Genomic DNA, 20,694 nt, shown 5'->3' with positions numbered 1-20,694 from the left:
ATACATTTCTTTCACCCTGATACATTGCTGATGCTCACCTACACTAATAAAAGGATAATATGCAAATTAGACCAGGAGACCTTCTGGATGTCCTTCCGGACAAAGCCATGGTGGCAGGGCCAAGGCAGAGATGGCAGTTGAGGTGCTAAGGCAACCCGGGAAGGCAGGAAAAGAAGGGTAACTGGAGATTTGACCTTTATAATATATGGATGTTATTAAGGCAGGCAGCTTGCAGATAACCAGTCACAAGGCAGTGAGGCATATAAGCAAAACTAAAGATGTTGCTAAGGCAGAATTATTTGAAAGAACCAATTAAAAGCTAGCAAAGTATATATCTATGCCTAGACAAAGAAGCTTAACAGGCAACCCACTTTGGGCCTGCTCCCTGCTTGCTACAAGGAGTCATTCTACTCTCAATCAACTTTGCTTCTGCTTACCATCTATGCCCATGAACTCTTCAATTTTGTGATACAATGAAGTCCAACAGAAATTTTGGCATCAGGAAGATGAATTATTAAGTTCTACTCTTTGGCCCCACCTTTTTCTCATGTTTCTCTCATACACTGATGTTTCTCTCTCTCCTTAGTTATCACAAATTTGGACATAACTGACTGGAAATTGGCTCTCACCTTCTTTCCTAAACCAGTTCTCAACTGCTGCCTAGTGATCAGAAACTGGCTTTTCCAGTTCAATGTGTAGTTAGTTGTGAGCTGCATAAAGGTCACTATCAATGTTTTCGCATGCTGTGTCCATAAAAGCTGTTTAAGTTTGTTTCTCATTAGTTTCCCAATAATGCAGCACTGCATTGTATGTACTAATGCACACCTAGGGCGAGGGGCACAATTTAGGAATGGCGGTCCCCTTCCCCTGAGAGCAATTCCTGGGGACATTCTCAGCCCCAATCCCTCAGCTGGTAACAATCTCACCAGAGAGGAGAATAAAGATGTTAAAGAAGGATCTGACAACCTACTACAGTGTCCTTATGTAGTAAGGACAACATTCTTATGTAGTTGTTCTAATATCTCTTATTACAATGTTCTAATATCTCTTATCATTTCATTAGATAATCAGAGGTTCAGTATCTGCAAAACTAAAGTTCAAAGTATTAGGTTTGTAGATCTGACATCTTAAAATACTATCGAAGTATTTTCAAAGTATTAGGTTTGTAGATCTGACTGACATCTTAAAATACTATTTTAAGTCTGACTCCATCTTTTTTTTTTTTGCCCATTTTTCTCACTCTTTTTAAAATACATTTTTATTAATTTCAGAGAGGAAGGGAGAGGGACAGATAGAAACATTCATGGTGAGAGAGAATCATTGATTGGCTGCCTCCTGCATGCTCCCTAATGAGAATTGAGTCTGCAACTGGAGTATGTGCCCCTGACCACATCAAACCTGGGAACCTTCGATCTGCAGGCTGATGCTCTATCCACTGAGCAAAACTGGCTAGGGCTTTCTCACTGTTTTTATGTTGCTTTCTGTTTTTGCTCTCCCCTTTTTTCCTGTAGTCAGTTGCTCTTTTTTTTTTTTAATTGATGAGAGAGAGAGAGAGAGAGAGAGAGAGAGAGAGAGAGAGAGAGAGAGAGAGAAGAGAAAGAGAGAGATGATAGAATTAGAATTACAGATTTAGAATTACAGATTTGTTGTTCTGCTTATTTATGCATTTGTTGGTTGTTTCATGTTTGTGCCTTGACTGGGGACAGAACCCACAGTCTTGTTGTATCAGGATGACACTCTAATCAACTGAGCTACCCAGCCAGGGACATAACTTTACTTTTAATTAAACTTTTTATTTTGAGATCATGTAGATTCACATGTGGTTCAAAGAAATAATGTATAGACATTCAGTGGACTCTTTGCTCATTCCTGAATGATTTCATGAACTGTGCAAAATTGCAAAATAAAAATCACAGGGCTAAGGAGTAAAAGGGATTTGCAGCACACATTAAAAACCTTACCAGTGACTTAAAAAAGAGATATAAAACTAATAAAAAATGGTAGCATTTTTACATATGTCACATGGTCAAGAATAGCATAAACGCTTTGATAAATAGGACTCTTTACCTTGAAAAAGACCTGAAGTTTGCTGATGGAATTGTTGACAAAAAAGTTATAGCTGTGAGTTATGTGTGATGGTGGAAGGAGGGCTATCCGAAATCAGACAGAAATTTATAACACAGATGCAGATGGTTTGTCTCTCAGCAAACAGTGAACTGAGGTCAGTGCTAGATGTTTGGGAAAGGTGCAGGTGTGTATTTTGTGTTTCTACATTGATTGGTTTGGGTAGATGCAGTTTTCTATATTTAGCCAGTGATTCTCAGAGATGAAACAATGTGTAAGAGGACACAAAATTTACCTATGTTCAGATTATTTCTTAATATATCTATTGTGTTGGAACAAACTTATATTTTCCAAACAAGCATTATAGTGGAATTGATTGTACTTTTTTCTTGTTTCTCATTTTAGTTCAATTTGGTTGGGCTCTTTTTCTCTTAGCACCATTTCTGTCTAATTGTTGTACTGTCTTTACCACAAAACTTTTTCAATGTGGCTGTAGGCATGCTTTTGAAGACATGGGTCACTCTAGCAGCCACTTCAGAAAGGGAAAAGTCAATTTCAAAGTACTTAATTCTTTTCAGTCTTCTTTCCATAGATTTTTGTGCACTTATAACTTTTATTTTGATAGCAATATAGAGATCAAGACTTGTTCCAGCTAAGTCACATTCACAGTGGGGGACAACATTCTTTAAAAGAAAATGTTGTATTAGTTCTTCATCCCAGTGTCACTGAATTGAAAATGAAACTTGCAGTTGCACACAGGATCTTGAGTAAAAATAGAAAATATTACATGTTTTCTATCCCCTTATTTATTATTTAATAACTAGAGGCCCAGTGCATGAATCCATGCACACTGAAAGGAAATTAATTAGAATAAATATTTTAGAGGCTGGAGAGGGACCAAGGGGAGGGTTCCAGGGCATGTCCAGCTCACTTCACCCAGTCCCAATTGGCTGGACCCCAGCAGTAAGCTAAACTACTAGTCGAAGTACCTGCCCTCTGGTGGTCAGCACACATCACAGTGACTGGTATAGCAGTCAACCAAGTGGTCGACCAATTAGTTGGACACTTAGCACATTAGGCTTTTATATATATAGATAATATACTGTTACATAAATGTAATATTACTTATAATATAGTAGAGGCCTAGTGAATGAAATTTGTGCACTCGGGGGAGCACAAATTTGAGCATGGGGAGCAGGCCTAAGCCAATAGTCAGACATCCTTAGCACTGCTGTGGAGGTGAGAGAGCCTCCCACCACGCCACTGAGCTCACCAGCCATGAGCCTTGCTCAGGGCTTCTGGCTGAGTGGCACTCCCCCTGTGGGAGCACACTAACCATCAGAGGGCAGCTCCTGAATTGAATATCTGCCCTCGGTAGTCAGTGTGTGTCATACCATCTGGTCCTTCCACCAGTCCTTATGTGGATTTGCATATTAGCCTTTTAATATATAGGATCTTATATATAATCTATCTATCTATCTATCTATCTATCTATCTATCTATCTATATTTACACAGGATGCCATTATATCATGACCGTTCACAGGGTGGGCGGGGCTGTGAGGCTGGGGGCAGCACTCCGGGTCTAAGCACAATTTTGTCCCACTCAAGCAGACACCCCTGCGGCCCACAGCCAAATACCAACACTATTCTGGGGTTTTTACTAAACTTTACTGGAGCTACTCCCCATCCCTTACCCCCTGTCCACAGCAGGGTTCCCTGGCAGCAACCTGACAGGTGGGGCGGCCTGGGAGAACCCAGTGCGGGGGGAGGCTGCAGGGAGCCATGGAGGGGCAAGGCCACCAGAGTCAAGCTCCCCGGGGTCTGAGGAGAGCACCTGAAGGAAGAGGAAGCTTCAGTGAAGCAGCCAGATAGGAGCTGCAGCCTGGAGGTCCACAGGCACACAGAAAGGAGGCTCCCAGGCAAGCAGTGTGGCTTCAGTGAAGTGGCCAGCTAGGGGGCGGGTGGCCCAAGGGGCACAGAGTAGCGCCGGGTGGAGTGCACCACAGAGGGCTTGGGCTGGGGCAGGGGTCTGGTGGGCGGGGATCTTTCTCACCTGTGGAGATTGAGATTCTGCAGTAGCCCCAAGACGCGAGTTGGCTGGGGACTGACAAGCTGCTGCCAAGACGCGAGCTGGCTGGGGACTCACTGCTGGCAAGTGCAGCTGCAGTGGTACAAGCCTCTCCTGCCTCTGCAGCAGTGCTATTGAGTGGTGGCAGTGGCAGGCACAGCGGGGCAGGAATGAGAGGGAGGAGGAGGATGCCCAGCTCAGGCTTGGGCTCCTCCCAGGCCATCTGCACTACTTCATGCACTAATATAGACCTCAGGGATGTAGGACTCCTAGTTTCAGCCAATCCCTGCAGGCCATTGCCTCTACTCCCATATAATAAATAGGAAATATGCTAGTTGACCATCTGGCCCTCACAAAGATGGTGGTGCCCACAGCCATAAGATGGCAGTGTCCAGTCCCCTCAGCCCCACTTGGGCAGCAGGCACACGGCAGGGCCAGGCCTACCTCCTGACAAATCTGGCCACTCTATGTGCCTGCCTCTGGAGTCCCCTAGTCCCCTCAGCTCCCCAGCCACCCAGGGCCGGCCTGAGGCACAGGCAAGCCTTGATGCCAGCTGCCAAACTGCCCAGGGCCACCAAGGCTCAGGTGACCAGGGCTGGCTGAGGTTTGCACTGCTGGCAGTGGCAGCAGTAGAAGTGTGATGGAGGCATCACGTTCCCCTGATTGCCAGGTCACCTCCAGCCCCTGAGGGCTCCTGGATTGTGAGAGGGGATAGGCCTGACTGAGAGACCCCCCTCCAGTGCATGAATTTTCATGCACCAGGCCTCTAGTAAATATATAATACCTTTCAGTTCCAATGCCTCTGTTACCCTGTTTGAAAATCACTGATTTACCTTTGTATTCTAAATAGGAGCCTGGTGCAGGGAATCGTGAACCTCTTGTAATCTGGGACTGCTTGGGGGATGTAGTAGTGCATGAAGCGGCAGGCAGCCAGGGAAGAGCCTGGGCCCGGGCTGGGTATCAATTCCATTCATGCTGGCCCCACTACACTTGCTGCTTGGGCGCACAGGATGAGTGTCCATGGGAAAGCCTATTGCCTGCTGCAGCTGCGCTTGCCAGCTGGTGCCCATCAGTCAGCTGAATGGCATTCCTGCTGTGGGAGTGCACTGACCACCAAGGGGCAGCTCCTGCATTGAGTGTTTTCCCCCTAGTGGTCAGTGCACATCATAACTACCATCTGGCTGTCTGGTTGTCTGGTCATCCAGTCACTTAAGCTTTTATATGTAGTCTAGAGATCTAGTGCACAAAATTTGTGTGCTGGGGGTGGTGTCCCTCAGCCCAGCCTGCAACCTCTCCAATCTGGAATTGGGCATAAACTGAATATTCCTCTCACAATTCAGGACTGCTGGCTCCTAACCATTTACCTGCCTGGCTTCCTGATTGCCCCTAACCACTCTGCCTGCCAGCCTGATAGCCCCCTAATCACTCTCCTGCCAGTCTGATTCACACCTAACCGCTCCCCTGCCAGCATGATTGACACCTAACTGCTCTCTTATAGCCCAATCACTCCCAACTGCCCTCCCTTGCAGGTCTGGTCTCCCCCAACTACTCTCCTCTGTTGGCCATCTTGTAATGACATGGGGGCAGCCATATTTTGGTGGCTATCTTGTGACAATGTGCAAGTGGCCATCTTGTGATAATATGGGCAGCCATCTTGTGGTGGCCATCTTCTGATGATATGCGAGGGTCATTTTGTGACGACACGGTGGTAGCCATCTTGTGACAACATGGACATGAGGATCAGTTCGCATATTACCTCTTTGTTGTCAATTAAGAGTTCTTGTTAGAGACTTAGTTTTCCTCCTAAATTAACTCTTTTACTATTTCTCAGTGTAAAAGCTGTATCCATTTCATTATTTAAGTTTATGAATTGTAAATTGAAGATGAAATAATCCTATGCACTATGTCTTTCCTTTTCCTGCAGCGTTTGTCCAATGGTTCTATAGACTCAACTGATGACACTAGTCAAATAGTGGAACTACAGGAATTGCTTGAAAAGCAAAACTATGAAATGGCCCAAATGAAAGAACGTTTAGCAGCACTTTCTTCCCGAGTGGGAGAGGTAGAACAAGAAGCAGAGACAGCAAGAAAGGATCTCATTAAAACGGAAGAAATGAACACTAAATATCAGAGGGACATCAGGGAGGTGAGTGATTAATAACACTTTCAGTCTTTACTTCCTGAATGCTATCTTTGAGGTGCTTTTTCTATAATATTCTCTGTGGTAATACTCTTTTCATCTCAAAACACCATAATCTGGGATGTATTGTGTTAGTTATGAAACTTATTCAATAAGGTAAATATTGTTTACTTCAGCATTCCTTTAAATACATGTAGAAAGAAATTTTGATATCAAGTCTCAGATATAATAAAAAAATTGTTTACAGTTTTTAAAGATTTTTTAAAAATTGTGGAGCTGTTCATTTTAAACTACCATTGATATAAATATGTATTGTGAGTTGTTCGGCTCTTAGATATGGGACTACTCAAAGACATTTTAAAAATTTCCCCTCTCTAGGTGCCTCGTTAGCGCAGTAAGTAGCGAGTCAGTCTCATAAAAATTTCCCCTCTCGTTTTTGGATTTGTGTCTATGAATGTGAATGTGTATGTTTGTATGTGCTAATTGTCCTTTTTCTATACATCCAGTTCTCACTAGACTTGACATCATATTATCTACTCTTTAAAAGAGAATACTGGAAAGTTATTACAAAAGACACAATGATATTATTTATTTATAACATTTTCAAATCATCTTATTAGCTAAGGTGAAAAGTTTAGAAGTTTTTCACTTTCTCACTCTATTCAAAAAGATTATATTTATGAAAATTTTATTTTGTGACTTTCTGTTTCCATTTTTACATATTCATTTAAATAATATATTTTAGACAATTTATATCTTTTGTATACAGAGTGGCCAGATTATTATGATCTCTGAATGCATGATATTCTGGCTATTCAGTGTATATTCTGTATAATAAATGGCTAAAATGTAAATTGTCCCCTCAATCATGAATTCAACCAGCAGGCAGGCCAGCCAACTGCCATGTCCCCACCCCTTGGCCAGGCTGGAAGGACCCCACCCATGCACGAATTCATGTGCTAGGTTTCACCGATCATAATAATCTGGCCACTCAGTATATATTTAACTATTTTTATTGAAGTTTAACCTACTCTGTGTAGCCAGGTTTTTTTTTCTTACCATTTTATCTTCATTTTATTTTATTCATACTGTCCTATTCAAACTGTTCTTACATTGTCCTTGACCTCCCTATTGTTGAATCTAGGGACCACTTCTCAGTTCTCTGAAGCACTTGATCCAGTTCTCACTCCCTGGAGCACTCTTTTCACTTGGCTAATAGCACACTGAACCTGCCTGATTTTCCTCCAGCCTGCTTACTCTCCCATGCCAGCCGCCTTTTCTGGCTCAGCTTCCTGCCCATTCATGGAGAGCTATCCTTTCTCAGTCTACCTTTACTCCCTGAGTAAGTGCATGCAGTCTCATGGCTCCAAAAACCAGCTAATGACTTATGAATCTCTATATCTCCAGCTTATCCTTCTCTCCTGAAACCTGATGCCTGTGTCTAAATTTCCAATGGGTCTCTCAAAATTAGATTTCTCAATATTGTTTTTCTGCTATTCCCCTAGGAAGCCAGGCTTACTCGAAGTCCTACACATCTGAACCTGTGACAACCCTATTCCTGTTGCTCAGGCTAAAATCCTTGGAGTTGTCCTTGATACCTCTTCTGTTTACATTGCAATCAAAAAACTTGCAGTACCTACAAGCTATGTACTGTCTGACCTCTTAGAACTCACCTTCTAATCTTTCATTTTATCCCCATCTGTTCAGTTAAGGGGCCTCTTAAACAAGCCAGGCCTTTTCTTTTACATTTCCTATCTCTCTTCCTTTCGCTAAAATGTTTTCTCAGTGAAGTGTTCCCTATCCATGCTATTTACACATACATACCCACCCCCTTCTCTCATTTTTAGTCTCACAGCATTACTGCATCAGAAATATTTTATATTTTACTGATTTACTTGTTTATCATATGCCTTTCAACTAGGCATAAAAATTTATAAGGGATGTAATTTTTTTTTGTTTTGTCTTGTTTTGTTTTACTGCTCCATTCGAATCACTTACATAACTATTGAGCATATGATAGACAAACACCTTTATGGAGATGATGAATATTTATAGATGTTTGATGTCCACATCAAAAGGCATGGATAAGACCAGAATTAAAGTCCTAAAACAATGTCTACTTTCTCAGAAAAAGATACATGTCCCAAGAAGTGGTAGATTGCTCTACCACTGCACTAATAAAGATACTGAGAGCTCTATACCCTTATATTAATTAACAGTCTATAGATATGTCTCTTATCTTAACTCCTCCTCACAACCCAAACTCAAAGAATTTATAAAGTAAATGAATTAACCTCTCTTCTATATCACTGTTAAAGAATACTGAGATTTCTGGCCAATACACTACCAAGACAATTTCTTGAGGAAAATTCTGTTGTTGTTTTTTTATTTTCTTAGTCCTAGAGATTTAGCTGTTTTCCTTTCATTTAACACTCATCTATTTTATTCACGCTTATTTAATCCAGTGTCACAGGTAGACCCCAGCATCACCAGCTCCCCCTTTCTTATTGCTGATGTAAAAATAGTTCCTTGATTCTAAAAGTCTTTGAATGTAGGTGACAAAAAATATTTTCAATTATTTGGTGCCAGGTGTTCTTTTATTGGAAATCCCTTCTATTAATATGTAAGCTGTTCTGCCTTCAGATGAATTATTTTAAAATATAACTATTCTTATCAACTCTACAATTTTTATGTAGTTGTACTTTAGAAGAGTTTCATAAGAAAGGAATGTCTGCCTTATTTCACCTTTGAAGGGAAGTTGCAAACACTAATGCTTTCAGAGCCAGACAGGCAGTGTAACTGTATGAAGGGCCAGGTGCTGGATAGTAGAAGGTAACAGAGTGAATGAAACCTGGACAAGGAGCCTACACTCTGCTCGCATGCATCACGTGTGTGTGTGTGTGTGTATGTGTGTGTGTGTGTGAAGACACTGAAGATCAAATAAAATATTTTCAGATTCATGTCACAGGCCATAGTCTTCTGGTTTGCTGCTATGAATTTCTTGAGGACCAACAGGAAAAATAATTTAGGTGCATTATATCTAAGCAATATAGAAGGTACTTGTTGCTGAAACCAGTTTGGCTCAGTGGATAGAGCCTCTCTCGGTCTGCGGACTGGAGGGTCCCAGGTTCGATTCCGGTCAGGGGCATGTACGTTGGTTGTGGGCATATCCCCGGTAGGGGGTGTGCAAGAGGCAACTGGTCGATGTTTCTCTCGCGTCGACGTTTCTAGCTCTCTATCTCTCTCCCTTCCTCTCTCTAAAAAAATCAATAAAATATACATTTTAGAAGATACTTGTCATTACCCCTCTTTTCTCAGGTGAATAATCTAAGGTTTTAGTGAGATGAAGTGACTTGTCCAAGGCCTATGCACTGACCTCCCCACACCCTCAGGCCGCAGTACCAGGAAGACATAGGACAAGCCTGACTTCAAAGCCTGTGGTTCTTACACTTTGATTAGCTTTCAAAATCAGTGAGATGCAGGCATTATTTTTTACTTCAGTGATAGAAACTGTCCTAAAAATTCAAACACAATATAACTATCCCTAAATGATCATTCTTTTGATCATTTTTCTCAATAAGCATGAAGATATACAAAGCCCATACTTAAAAAGGAATCATTTACTCACACTCATAGCTCCAGACTTAGCTTTTATTTTCCTGAATAATAATGCATTCTTGAACTGTGATCACACAAAATCTACTAGATTGCAAATATTTTAGTAGAAAAAAAGTTAAGGTGATTTATCTTGCTACCTCTGCTAGCACAGTATGATTTACATCTATACTAATAAAAGGGTAATATGCAAATTGGTCAGGATACCCTCACAGTAATGACCGAACAACAGGCTGTGTGGGGTGACAAGGCTGGCGGGGGGGTGGGGGGGTGGGGAGTTAATGGGGGACGACCAAACGACTGACTAGCAGGCTATGTGGAGCGATCAGGCTGGCAGGGGGGCAGTAAGGGCAACCAAATGACTGAACAGCAGGCTGTGTGGGATGACAGGCTGGCAGGGAGCAGTTGGCAGCAACCAGACTGGCAAGGGAGCCAGTTAGGGGCAACCAAACAAATGAACAGCAAGCTGTGTCGGGTGACCAGGCCAGGAGGGGGGTTAGTGATGGATGACCAAATAACTGAATAGCAGGCTGTGTGGGGCGACCAGGGGTGCAATTGGTGGTGACCAGGCTGGCAGAAGGGGGGGGGCAGTTAAAGGTGATCAAGACAATAGGCAGAGGTGGTTAGGGATGATCAGGGTCACAAGGGGGCAGTTAGGGGTGATCAGGCAGGCAGGCAGATGAGCAGTTAGAAACCAGCGATCCTGGGTTGTGAGATGTTGCAGGCTGGGCGAGGGGATGCCCCTCCACCCCATGCACAAATTTTGTCCACCGGGCCACTAGTATTGAATAAACAATAAATAGTTATCAAATTTAAAAAAAATTATATAATAAGAAAAATTAACCATATAATGAAAACTGAAGTGTATTTTGCTTTGCATGTGAGAACAATCAAATATATCTGAAATGAATTATTTTAGTATGCTTCATTACTGCTTTCAAATTGTTTTGTAATTCTTTATCAAGAAATAAGTCTATCTAAATTTATTTTGACTTGAAGTTCAGTTTTAGTTGTTTGACAAATTGATTGTGACCTACTAAAGTAGGGGGACTGGATCAAGTCTAGGCATAGCATACGTTTGGAAAACACAGACTGCTTCATCAAAAGTGTTGGGAAAATGTTTTTAGGAGCAACTACTATTGGTTATCTTCAGGTGTTTGATCCAAAAGAACAACTGAAAGTTCAGCTAAAACCTACTTTTCCTGCAATGTTTGAAAATACAATGTTCAGAACAAATCAAGAAATCTACTAATATGCAAAAGAGTAGGGGAGTTATCTGTAAAAGCCTTAGTTTTCAAAAGTAAAAAACAGAAAAAAAAAGTAAACAATCTCATGACAGAAGCTTAGCTCTGCACTTTTTCATCAGTAAGCTATTAATCAGGCATTGAATATAATATCACATTAGATATGTTGATATGCAAAGAGTTAGAATTTTTTGTGAAGTCTTTAAATTATATTTTATTTTGCAAATAAAATCAGCTTACATTTCCAACTTTCTATAAAAGCTCTTCAAAAGGTTGCTAAGTGATTAAATAAATTTTGTCTTTTCTATTATCTGAAATATGGAATTGTATTCTTCACTTTGCTAGATTTATGGAATTATTTTTATTTGATATAATAAACTTCAGGTCAAGAGATAAATTTAATCTTTCTCCTTTTTTAGATAGTGTTTTCAGAGATGAGGAAAAGCTTTCTTTTTTAGAAATTCCACCGAGTGACACACAGAGAAAAGATATTTCTTGAACTTGTAAATTCAAAATTTATTTTTGCCAACACAGCCTACAGTTAAAAATGGAATCTCCCACATGAATCACTGACCCAAAATGTAAAACCAAAGCCACATAAAATGATTCCTGCATTTAATGTATGGCACAACCATGTCAGTTAATTATAGGCATAATACCAGTTAATAATAAAAGTTATGGATTATTTATTGAGTGTGTTTTCTTCATGAGACACCATGCAAAATATTTCAACATCACAGCAAACATACTACAACAACTTTATATAGTAAGTACCAATATTTCACACACATGCCCAAAAAAAGGGAGGTTACGCAACATTGCACTATTTACCTGATAACAAAGGTAATATGAATCAAAAACTAGAATTTACAGCAAGTATGTACTACTATAGGATCCATGTTCTGAAGAAGCATACTTATGCCTTTTACTGAATTTATTCTCATTAAGTTTAGTGCAAATTTTATATGTGCACAGTAATTTCAGAATTTTGTCTTTGAGCTAAAACATTAGCAAGATATCTCAGAGTTCTGAATGAAATTAAAAGGATTCAATATTAACAATTGTATGTGCTCTGAAGGGATACCCTGCCATCATTGGACTAAAATTATATTAAAAGAGTCAAAATTTAAACTAAAAGTTTTATAAATAGTAACTGTTGTTTGGGATGGCTAAAATCTAAGGTTGTGTACCTAATGTCAAAAAATATAATCTAGATGTTTTTGCAAACTTGATGGATTACTTGGATTTTATGCATTTGAATTTAATATTCACATAATTAACAAGCAGTCTTTAATTGGGCTTTGAAGGTCAGCAGAACTGAGCTAGACAGAGAAATCAACAAAAATGAATTCCAGGCGGAAACGAAATCACAGGGTTGATTAATTTCCTGAGGCTGTGGTAACAATTACCACAAACTGGGTGACTTAAAACAACAGTAATTCATTCTCTCACAGTTTTAGAGGCTATAAGTTCAGTTTCTGTAGGGCCATATTACCTCTGAAGGCTCTATCTAGAGAAGAATCTTGATTTGCCACTTGTAGCCTCTGGTGGTTGCTGAGATTCCTTGGTGTTCTTAGCTGGTACAATCTCTGCCTCCTTCTGAATACTGCCCTTTTCTCTGTATGTCTCTGTGTCCCCAGATCTCCCTCTTCTCATTAGAACACAAGTCATTGGATTTAAGGTCCACACTAATGTTGTATGACTTCATCTTAGTTTGATTACTTCTGCAAAACCTTATTTACAAATAATGTCAAATTCACAGGTCCTTGTGGATGGATATGAATTTAGGAGGGCTTATAAGGAGAACATGATTCATTCCAATACACAGAGCCAGAGGAGTGTCAGGTCATAAAGCTACTTCTTTTCTAAACTTTGTAGCTCAGATTTTACATTAAAGATGGAGCACAATATGACCAGATTGGCATTTAGAAATGTCTCTTGGTCAGTTGGGTGGAGAATCGGTAAGCAGGAAAAAGACCAATAGCAAGATGGTAGGTTAGGCTATTAAAGTGAGAATATCATGCTAAGTGGAATAAGCCAATCAGAGAAAGATAAATATCATATGATCTCACTTATATGTGGAATCTAATGAACGAAAAACCTGATGAACAGAATAGATCCAGACACTGGAGCATGTAACACACTGACAAATCTCAGAGGGAAAGGGTGAGGGGAGGATGGTGGGATGTATATGCATATCCTTTTTTTAAAATATATTTTATTGATATTTTACAGAGAGAAGGAAGGGAGAGAGATAGAGAGCTAGAAACGTCGATGAGAGAGAAACATCGACCAGCTGCCTCTTGCACACCCCCCACCAGGAATGTGCCCGCAACCAATGTACATGCCCTTGACCGGATCGAACCTGGGACCTTTCAGTCTGCAAACCGACGCTCTACTACTGAGCCAAACCGGTTTCGGCTATATGCATATCCTATGGAGAGATAGTGAAGGTTTGGGGAATGGGCTGGGCAGGAGTGGGGTAGAGGGAGTCAATGAGGTAGCAAAAAGGGAGCCATCTGTAATACTTTCAACAAAGACACATTCAATTAACTAATTAACCAATTAATTAATTAAAGTGAGAGCTAGGGTGAAGAAATTTTCAAGAATGATCCTAAATCCCTAGGGAGATTGGTGTCATTCCAAAGCCAAATAATTCCAGAAGAGCTGATTTGTGGGTAGGCAGGGTGACTAAGGACAACATGAGTTTCATGGTAGATATATGTACACAATTGCATTCTCAGAGAAAGAAAGCTTTCAGTTAACCCAAGATGTAAGAAGAATTCAGACAGATAATTAGGGAAAACTCACATGAACTCTTACATTCCTCTAGTGAAATGAAATAAATTAATATTTACTTCAATAAAGCAATGGTTTCCAGGGCTTAGTCTTTTATTTAAATAACAAAGACATTAAGTTAAACTATCTGAGAATCTGATTTGAACTTTTTTTAAATTATTTTAATTGTAGGCCATGGCACAGAAGGAAGATATGGAAGAAAGGATCACAACCCTGGAGAAGCGTTACCTCAGTGCTCAGAGAGAATCTACCTCCATACACGATATGAATGATAAACTAGAAAACGAGTTAGCAAATAAAGAGGCCATCCTCCGGCAGGTTCAGTATCTCTGTGTTGTTGTTCTGGTCCATGTGTGTGTTCCCACCATTCTCACAAGATGCTGAGTAAATTAAATAGGCAACAATTGTTTCTTCACAATCAAATCATTCTCTAAAATTTAGAATGGTGTGAACCAAACACGTGGTTTTCAGTAGGTAATTTAGAAACTGTTCTTAATAATAATAAAAATAATGACGAAAATTTTCTTTGGATCTATCAATAAACATGAACCAGAAACTGTGCTAAGTAGTTGACATGTATTACCTCACTTAAATCTAACCACCACCTGTGAAGTGAGCACAGTTATTATTCTGCCGACAGTACGGCTCAGGGACGTGAACATTTTCTCAAGGTCCCACAGCTGGTAGTTGCCAGAGTCTGTGATGGAAACTAATCTACTCCACTCCAGAGCAGGAGTGGGCAAGCTCTATCCTCTGTGACAAAACTATAGCTCTGTTTTATAAATAAAGCTTTATTGAAACATAGTCATACCCATTATTTAATCATTATCTATGGCTGCTTTTGTGCTACTACAGTAGAATCAAAAAGTTTGAACAGAAACTTTATGATACACAAAGCCTAAAATAATTACTACCTGGCCCTTCAACAGAAAAAAATCTTTGCCAATCCCATCTTTTGAACCAAACCATTATAGCAATTACTTCTCCCTCTCCAGCTAATTATCTGATTTCCAATATTATGCTAATATGGTACATCAGAAGTGTAAGTACTGATTTGTATTCCATTTGTCCAAGTATTATTCACTGTTAACTTCCTTTCTTTTTGCCGCCATTGGTAAGGGCTTTTCTAAATGTTTTAATGCGCTAAATTTTATTAAGGAATGTGGTTGAGTAATATATTTATTAAAAACACGTGGGCAATGATCTTTTTGCACGGTAAATGTGGCAGCTGATTTTAAGTCTAGGATAATGGCTGAAGTCCAAACCCCCCAGTGAATGGGGTCTGCTATACTAACGGTGACCCTTTAAGTGTCTCTCTCCCTCCCCTGTTTCAGATGGAAGAGAAGAACAGACAGTTACAAGAACGGCTTGAGCTCGCTGAGCAGAAGCTGCAGCAGACCATGAGAAAAGCTGAGACCTTGCCTGAAGTCGAGGCTGAGCTGGCTCAGAGAATTGCAGCCCTGACAAAGGTACTGCAATATAACACTCGGTCAGCTTAGGTGTGCTCCTTGAAATGACTAGTGATCGAAATGGGATCGGTAAAGATTTTTTTTCAGTCTTTATGAAAATTAAGTTCATCTAATATTTATTACATTGGTTTTATATCTAGGTGAATTTTTTATACTATGTATATCTTATTTATACTGACATGAATGATTAATATATGACTGTGATGACTCCCTTGTCTACTTAAACATTAACAAAAATAAAATTTCATGTCCTTATAGTAATTTCCCATGGCAATATTTGTGCATCAGAATAATCACAATATAAATACATAATGAAGATAGTTAACATGTATATACATGATGTTTAATATGTGTATACATATTTTAATATGCTGAACATAAATTGATACAATAAATGTAGGAAATATCTAAGCAGTTGATTCATTTCTGATTATAGTAAGAAAAAAATGTTTAGGAGTTGGAAGTTAGATTTATAGCAGTCTAAGGTCTCCAGCCATTAAATAGTCAAAAAGTGGTTTTAGTGGATACAATATCTTCTGAACCAATTAAAATCCATAGTATTATATCTCATATTTGCATGAAATGATATAGTTCTTTGCTTTTTTTGACTGACTTATTTCACTTAGCATAATATTCTCAAGTTCCATTCATATTGTTGCAAATGGCAGTATTTTATCCTTTCGTATAGCTGAATAGTATCCCATTGTGTATATGTACCACATCTTCTTTATCTAGTGAATAATGCTTCAATGAACATAGGGGTGCATATATATATTTGCAAATACATGTTTTCAAGTTTTTCAGGTATATCCCCAGGAAAGGGGATCCTGGGTTGTATGGTAGCTCTACTCTTAATTTTTTGAGGAATTGCCATCCTACTTTTCATAGTAATTGTACCAGTCTAAATTCACATGAGGATTCCCTTTTTTTCCACAACCTCTCCAACACTTGTTATTGCTTGTCTTATTGATAATGTCCACTTTAACAGGTGTAAGGTGGTATCTCACTGTAATCGTGATTTGCCAAAGGGAAGGTAATGAGAGAATAAGGGGTTATGGTGACAAGAGATTTGACTTTGGGTGATGGACACATGGTGCAAAATCTAGATCCTGTAACATAGAAACTCATACCTGGGATCTATATGATCATGTGGACCAATGTCACCCCAATAAATTAAAAAAATAAAAATAAAAGACAAATATTAAAAAGTAAAATTAAATAAAATCCATAGTATTCTGAAGAATGTTCATATTTTCTGCTGTGTTATAGCCATTAGATTCTGCAATTATCTTCATATTTTAGAATTCTGCAACCATTGTAACCTTTAAAAAACTATTATCTTTCACTGTCAAACGAAATGCCATTGCTTCAAAGTACATATGCATATCACGAAAATAAAAGTCCGTATTTTTTACTAAAAGCATGCTTGACTTTTAACATCAATTGAAAATATATGCATATTTTAGAGGTTTTCACAATCATTACTGTGTGCTAAGTTGTTTCCTTCACTGCAAGGAAATGGGTAAACTACAAATTACAAATTCTGTCATTAGGGATTATTCAAAGCTCTCGATGTTGCAATATAAGAGTAGGTACACATATTTGATTTCCTGCAAAAGTAAATAATTAAAGAAGAACAGTAAACTGATACCTATTAATTAAAATAGGGAAGTCAATCGGGTAGAAAATAGGCAAAAATTTGGCAATGTATTGCAGAGTTAGCAAATATTGGAATAGTTAGTTATCTATAAAGTATTGGAGGAACTAGCTGAATTAAACATTAGGTGGTTAGGGTAATGTTCCAATCCGATCCTTCCATAGTCACATAGCATTGCCATAAATTCCTCTGGCAATTCCAGAAATGTGTGATTTCTAATATATAGATAAGTTTATCATTTAATTTAAATATCCTTTCTAAATTATGTCAAAATGTGCAAATATATTAGTAGCATTCTATTTTTTGTGAAGATATTTTCAATTACTGTATTATGGACTGAGACATGTACAATTAGTCTTTTTATCTGAGGAACTCAAGAAGCTTTTATAAAGAGTTATTTTATTGAATTGAATTATGTTAGTGGCAACTAAGTGGCTAGATAATAATTAAAAAAAAACTTTTGTAAAACTTTAGTGTAAAATAATCATCAATATTTACTGCATAAAATACAAGAAAGTTTGGAATCTTTTCTAATCAAACACAATTTAAAATACATCATAAAATTGACCCAAATTTACCTCTGATAGACTGAAAATAAAACATAATTTAAAAGGCAATACTTTACATATGAAACTTTAAATTGAATATTCATGAGAATTCTTAATTTAGAATAGTTTTTAACTTGAACTTTATATCTCACTTTTTTGCCTTTCTTTTTATTCTCTTGGGCTCTTATTTTTTATTCATATATTCACTTGTGTACCCAAATAATGTTCTCAGTTTACTCCTATCTGGACCTTTTTGATTTCTTCTTTTTACAGTAAAATGTTATTCTTCTTAAAAAGTATTTAAATTGTATAATTTACTCTGCTGCTCCTTCTTACTGATTTCTCTTCTGGCTGACTCTATATCAATATTTCAGATATACCATTTTCAGATGATTGCTGCATTTAATTCATCATACATGCTTCTTTAGTGCTGAGATTTTTTTGTCATCAAAACACTCCCTCGGTAACATTTTTATAATATTTGAAAATCATTCTTTCATATGTTCCCCCAAGTTTTATGGCCACAACAAAAAAGTGTCACTGCTGATACTTTTTCTTGCCCTCTGTTCTCAAGGCCATTAGGGGATGTCTCTAGACTTTGCTTTATTTATTTATTTTTGAATGGCAATTTGTTTTTCTTATCTCGCTATTATTGATCATCATAGTCTTTTTCTAGTTCTTAATATTTTTGACTATTGACAAAAATAAAATATTTTTGACTATTTTAAACCTAGGCTCCTCGCTCCTATCTTTTGAATGGTATTCTTAACAACCCACAGACATTTTATTTGGCCTATGTATTTTTCTACTTTTATTATTAGCTGCCTATTTTTCCCCCCTTCTCTTTGGTTCTCCTTTCTATAACTGTCAATTCTTCTTCATTTCCAAATATATCCACACTCTTCCCAAAACTACTTCTGCCTATGTGATTTTCCCCCCTGAGTAGCTGATTTGGAATTGTCCTGTGCCACATAAGAGTGAACACAAGATAAGTTCTATATCTCATCAAAGAATGTAAAAAATATCAGATTGTTCTTGTGTGATGCTGGTGTTTACAGTAATTGCTTAAGCTGCAGTCTTTATAAGGAGAAGGTGAACATAAATCAACAGCGGTTGAAGTTGATCCCAGTGTTTGTTCAGAAATGATGTCCAAATCTATTCTTTGGTTGATAAGGGTATCTCTCTCTCTCTCTCTCTCTCTCTCTCTCTCTCTCTCTCTCTCTCTCTCTCTCTCTCTGTGTGTGTGTGAGGGAAGAGGTAAACCTCATTTAAGATTTTTAGAATATCAGAAGTAGAACTATGGATAAAACTTAAAATTTGGCTTTTGTGAGTATAAACACAATTAACTAATAAATACGTTGGTCTCCCAATTTTGTTATTTATGATGTTTATTTCTTTAATTATAATGCATATTTCTTCAGTAAGTACATAATTCATCTTAATTCCACAAAGTATTTTATTCATTTTAGTGCAAGTAAAAAGATCGGCAATGACATAGATATTTAAACGTGACAGAATTCTCATTCATCTCTGAAGTGAATTTTTATAGTGTTTTGATGTATTTTCCTTATTTAAGATAGATATAGGTAAAACCTTTAAGTACCTTGAAAGGCTACTAGACTTGTATTTTTGAAGATACAGTTTTGGAAATTGAAATGTTTATGTCTTGACTATTTTGAATCAGTGGTATGATTAATTTTCATACCACTATCTGTTAAATTATATTTTTTTAATTACAAATACTTTTATGAATTTAGATTATATAATTTCAATAACATTTTGACTCACTAAATGTATTCTTGACTTAATTCTAAGTGGTAAATGCTGTTATAAAACCATTTATGACATTTGGAGACTATGATAGCTTTCTGTTTTGCTTCTGCTTAGAATTTGAAGGAAAAAATATGGTTATTGTTATTTCTTTATTATTTCTCATATTTATAAAATAAGAGTATCAGAAGGAAAATTAAAAACTGTAAATGTTGAACTATAACTTGTGTATGCACTCCAGTTAAATGTTAAATGTTATTTGATAGATTAAATTGGAACTTGTTATACACAATAGTACATATGCATGTGAACCAATACATGAATAGGTGACTATTTCTTTTCAGGTACTGAATGATATACTTACATATAGCCCTATATTTGCATACAGTAAGTTTCACTGTTTTAGAATAAATATATAAAATATAATAAAATATGGTCTATAGTTGAATTTTGTTGTCCTGACATAGAATACTCTTGAGGTTATAATTATTTAATTTGTAATTATCATGAACATGTTGATGTACCTTTACATGTAACCTGTGTCTAACATACTAATACAACTCAGCTATCAGCAATGTCACATGTGTTAAACAGTCTGCATCTGTGGTAACCTGGCAATCACCTCTAAGACATGTAACTAACCTTGGCACTGGGGAAACTTCAGCTCGCAAAGGCAAGATGCTACTTATAATATTAGGACGCTATTTTGTTTCCATAGCAACAAATCAATGCAGAAACAGTTTTGGAGTAGTCACTAGTTCCATTCAGGAGAGTTCACAAATAATTTTTCTTGTCCTCTCAGCATTATATTGTCACCTCGATAATTTGAAGATTTAATAATACTCATTTAAAAGTTCAAATTAAGAATATCTCTGAGGACATACAGACATAAGGTGTATTTAGAGAACACAATTCATTTTGTTGCTGTTGCTGAGGAAACCCAATCCTGCTTGAATTGACAATACTACTAACAATTAACCTTGGGGCTTAGCTTTTCTCTGATTTCTACAGAGTTGAGCTTATAATAAATTTTATTCCAAATTTATTTTATCTGAGTCATTGACTTGGCATATTCCTCAACATTGAGATACATTGTTTCCATTTTTAAGTAATATGATAAGCAAACCAAAAATACAAATCTTTTAACAAATCTATTGAGATATATTCTAGTGTTTGGTTTCTCATAATTCCAATTATTACATGACTCTTTCAGAGTTGCTTTAATTCATTCTGTAGTAGTCTGTCATCGCCAGCCATCACTAACCTTTCATACCTTAGGTTGGTAGCTTTTTATTTAAACATACCATTGTTTTTCAAT

The 20,694-nt window shown here is 37.7% G+C and overlaps 1 protein-coding gene across 24 annotated transcripts in view; it reads left to right on the top strand.

Annotated features, from left to right (window-relative positions):
- PPFIA2 (PTPRF interacting protein alpha 2) overlaps nucleotides 1–20,694 on the top strand; it is a 413,992-nt gene that overhangs the window by 305,955 nt on the left and 87,343 nt on the right. For all 24 annotated transcript variants that reach the window (XM_045588288.1, XM_036456932.1, XM_036456935.2 and 21 more), the window contains 3 exons: nucleotides 6,059–6,280; nucleotides 14,104–14,250; nucleotides 15,267–15,401. In XM_045588288.1, the coding sequence (XP_045444244.1) occupies nucleotides 6,059–6,280; nucleotides 14,104–14,250; nucleotides 15,267–15,401 (504 nt within the window). The remainder of the gene's footprint in view (nucleotides 1–6,058; nucleotides 6,281–14,103; nucleotides 14,251–15,266; nucleotides 15,402–20,694) is intronic.

Source organism: Pipistrellus kuhlii, unplaced genomic scaffold (genome assembly GCF_014108245.1).
Source record: "Pipistrellus kuhlii isolate mPipKuh1 unplaced genomic scaffold, mPipKuh1.p scaffold_m20_p_3, whole genome shotgun sequence".
NCBI lineage: Eukaryota > Metazoa > Chordata > Mammalia > Chiroptera > Vespertilionidae > Pipistrellus > Pipistrellus kuhlii.
Note: the sequence above shows the minus strand (reverse complement) of the source record. Positions and strands in the feature narration are given on the sequence as shown.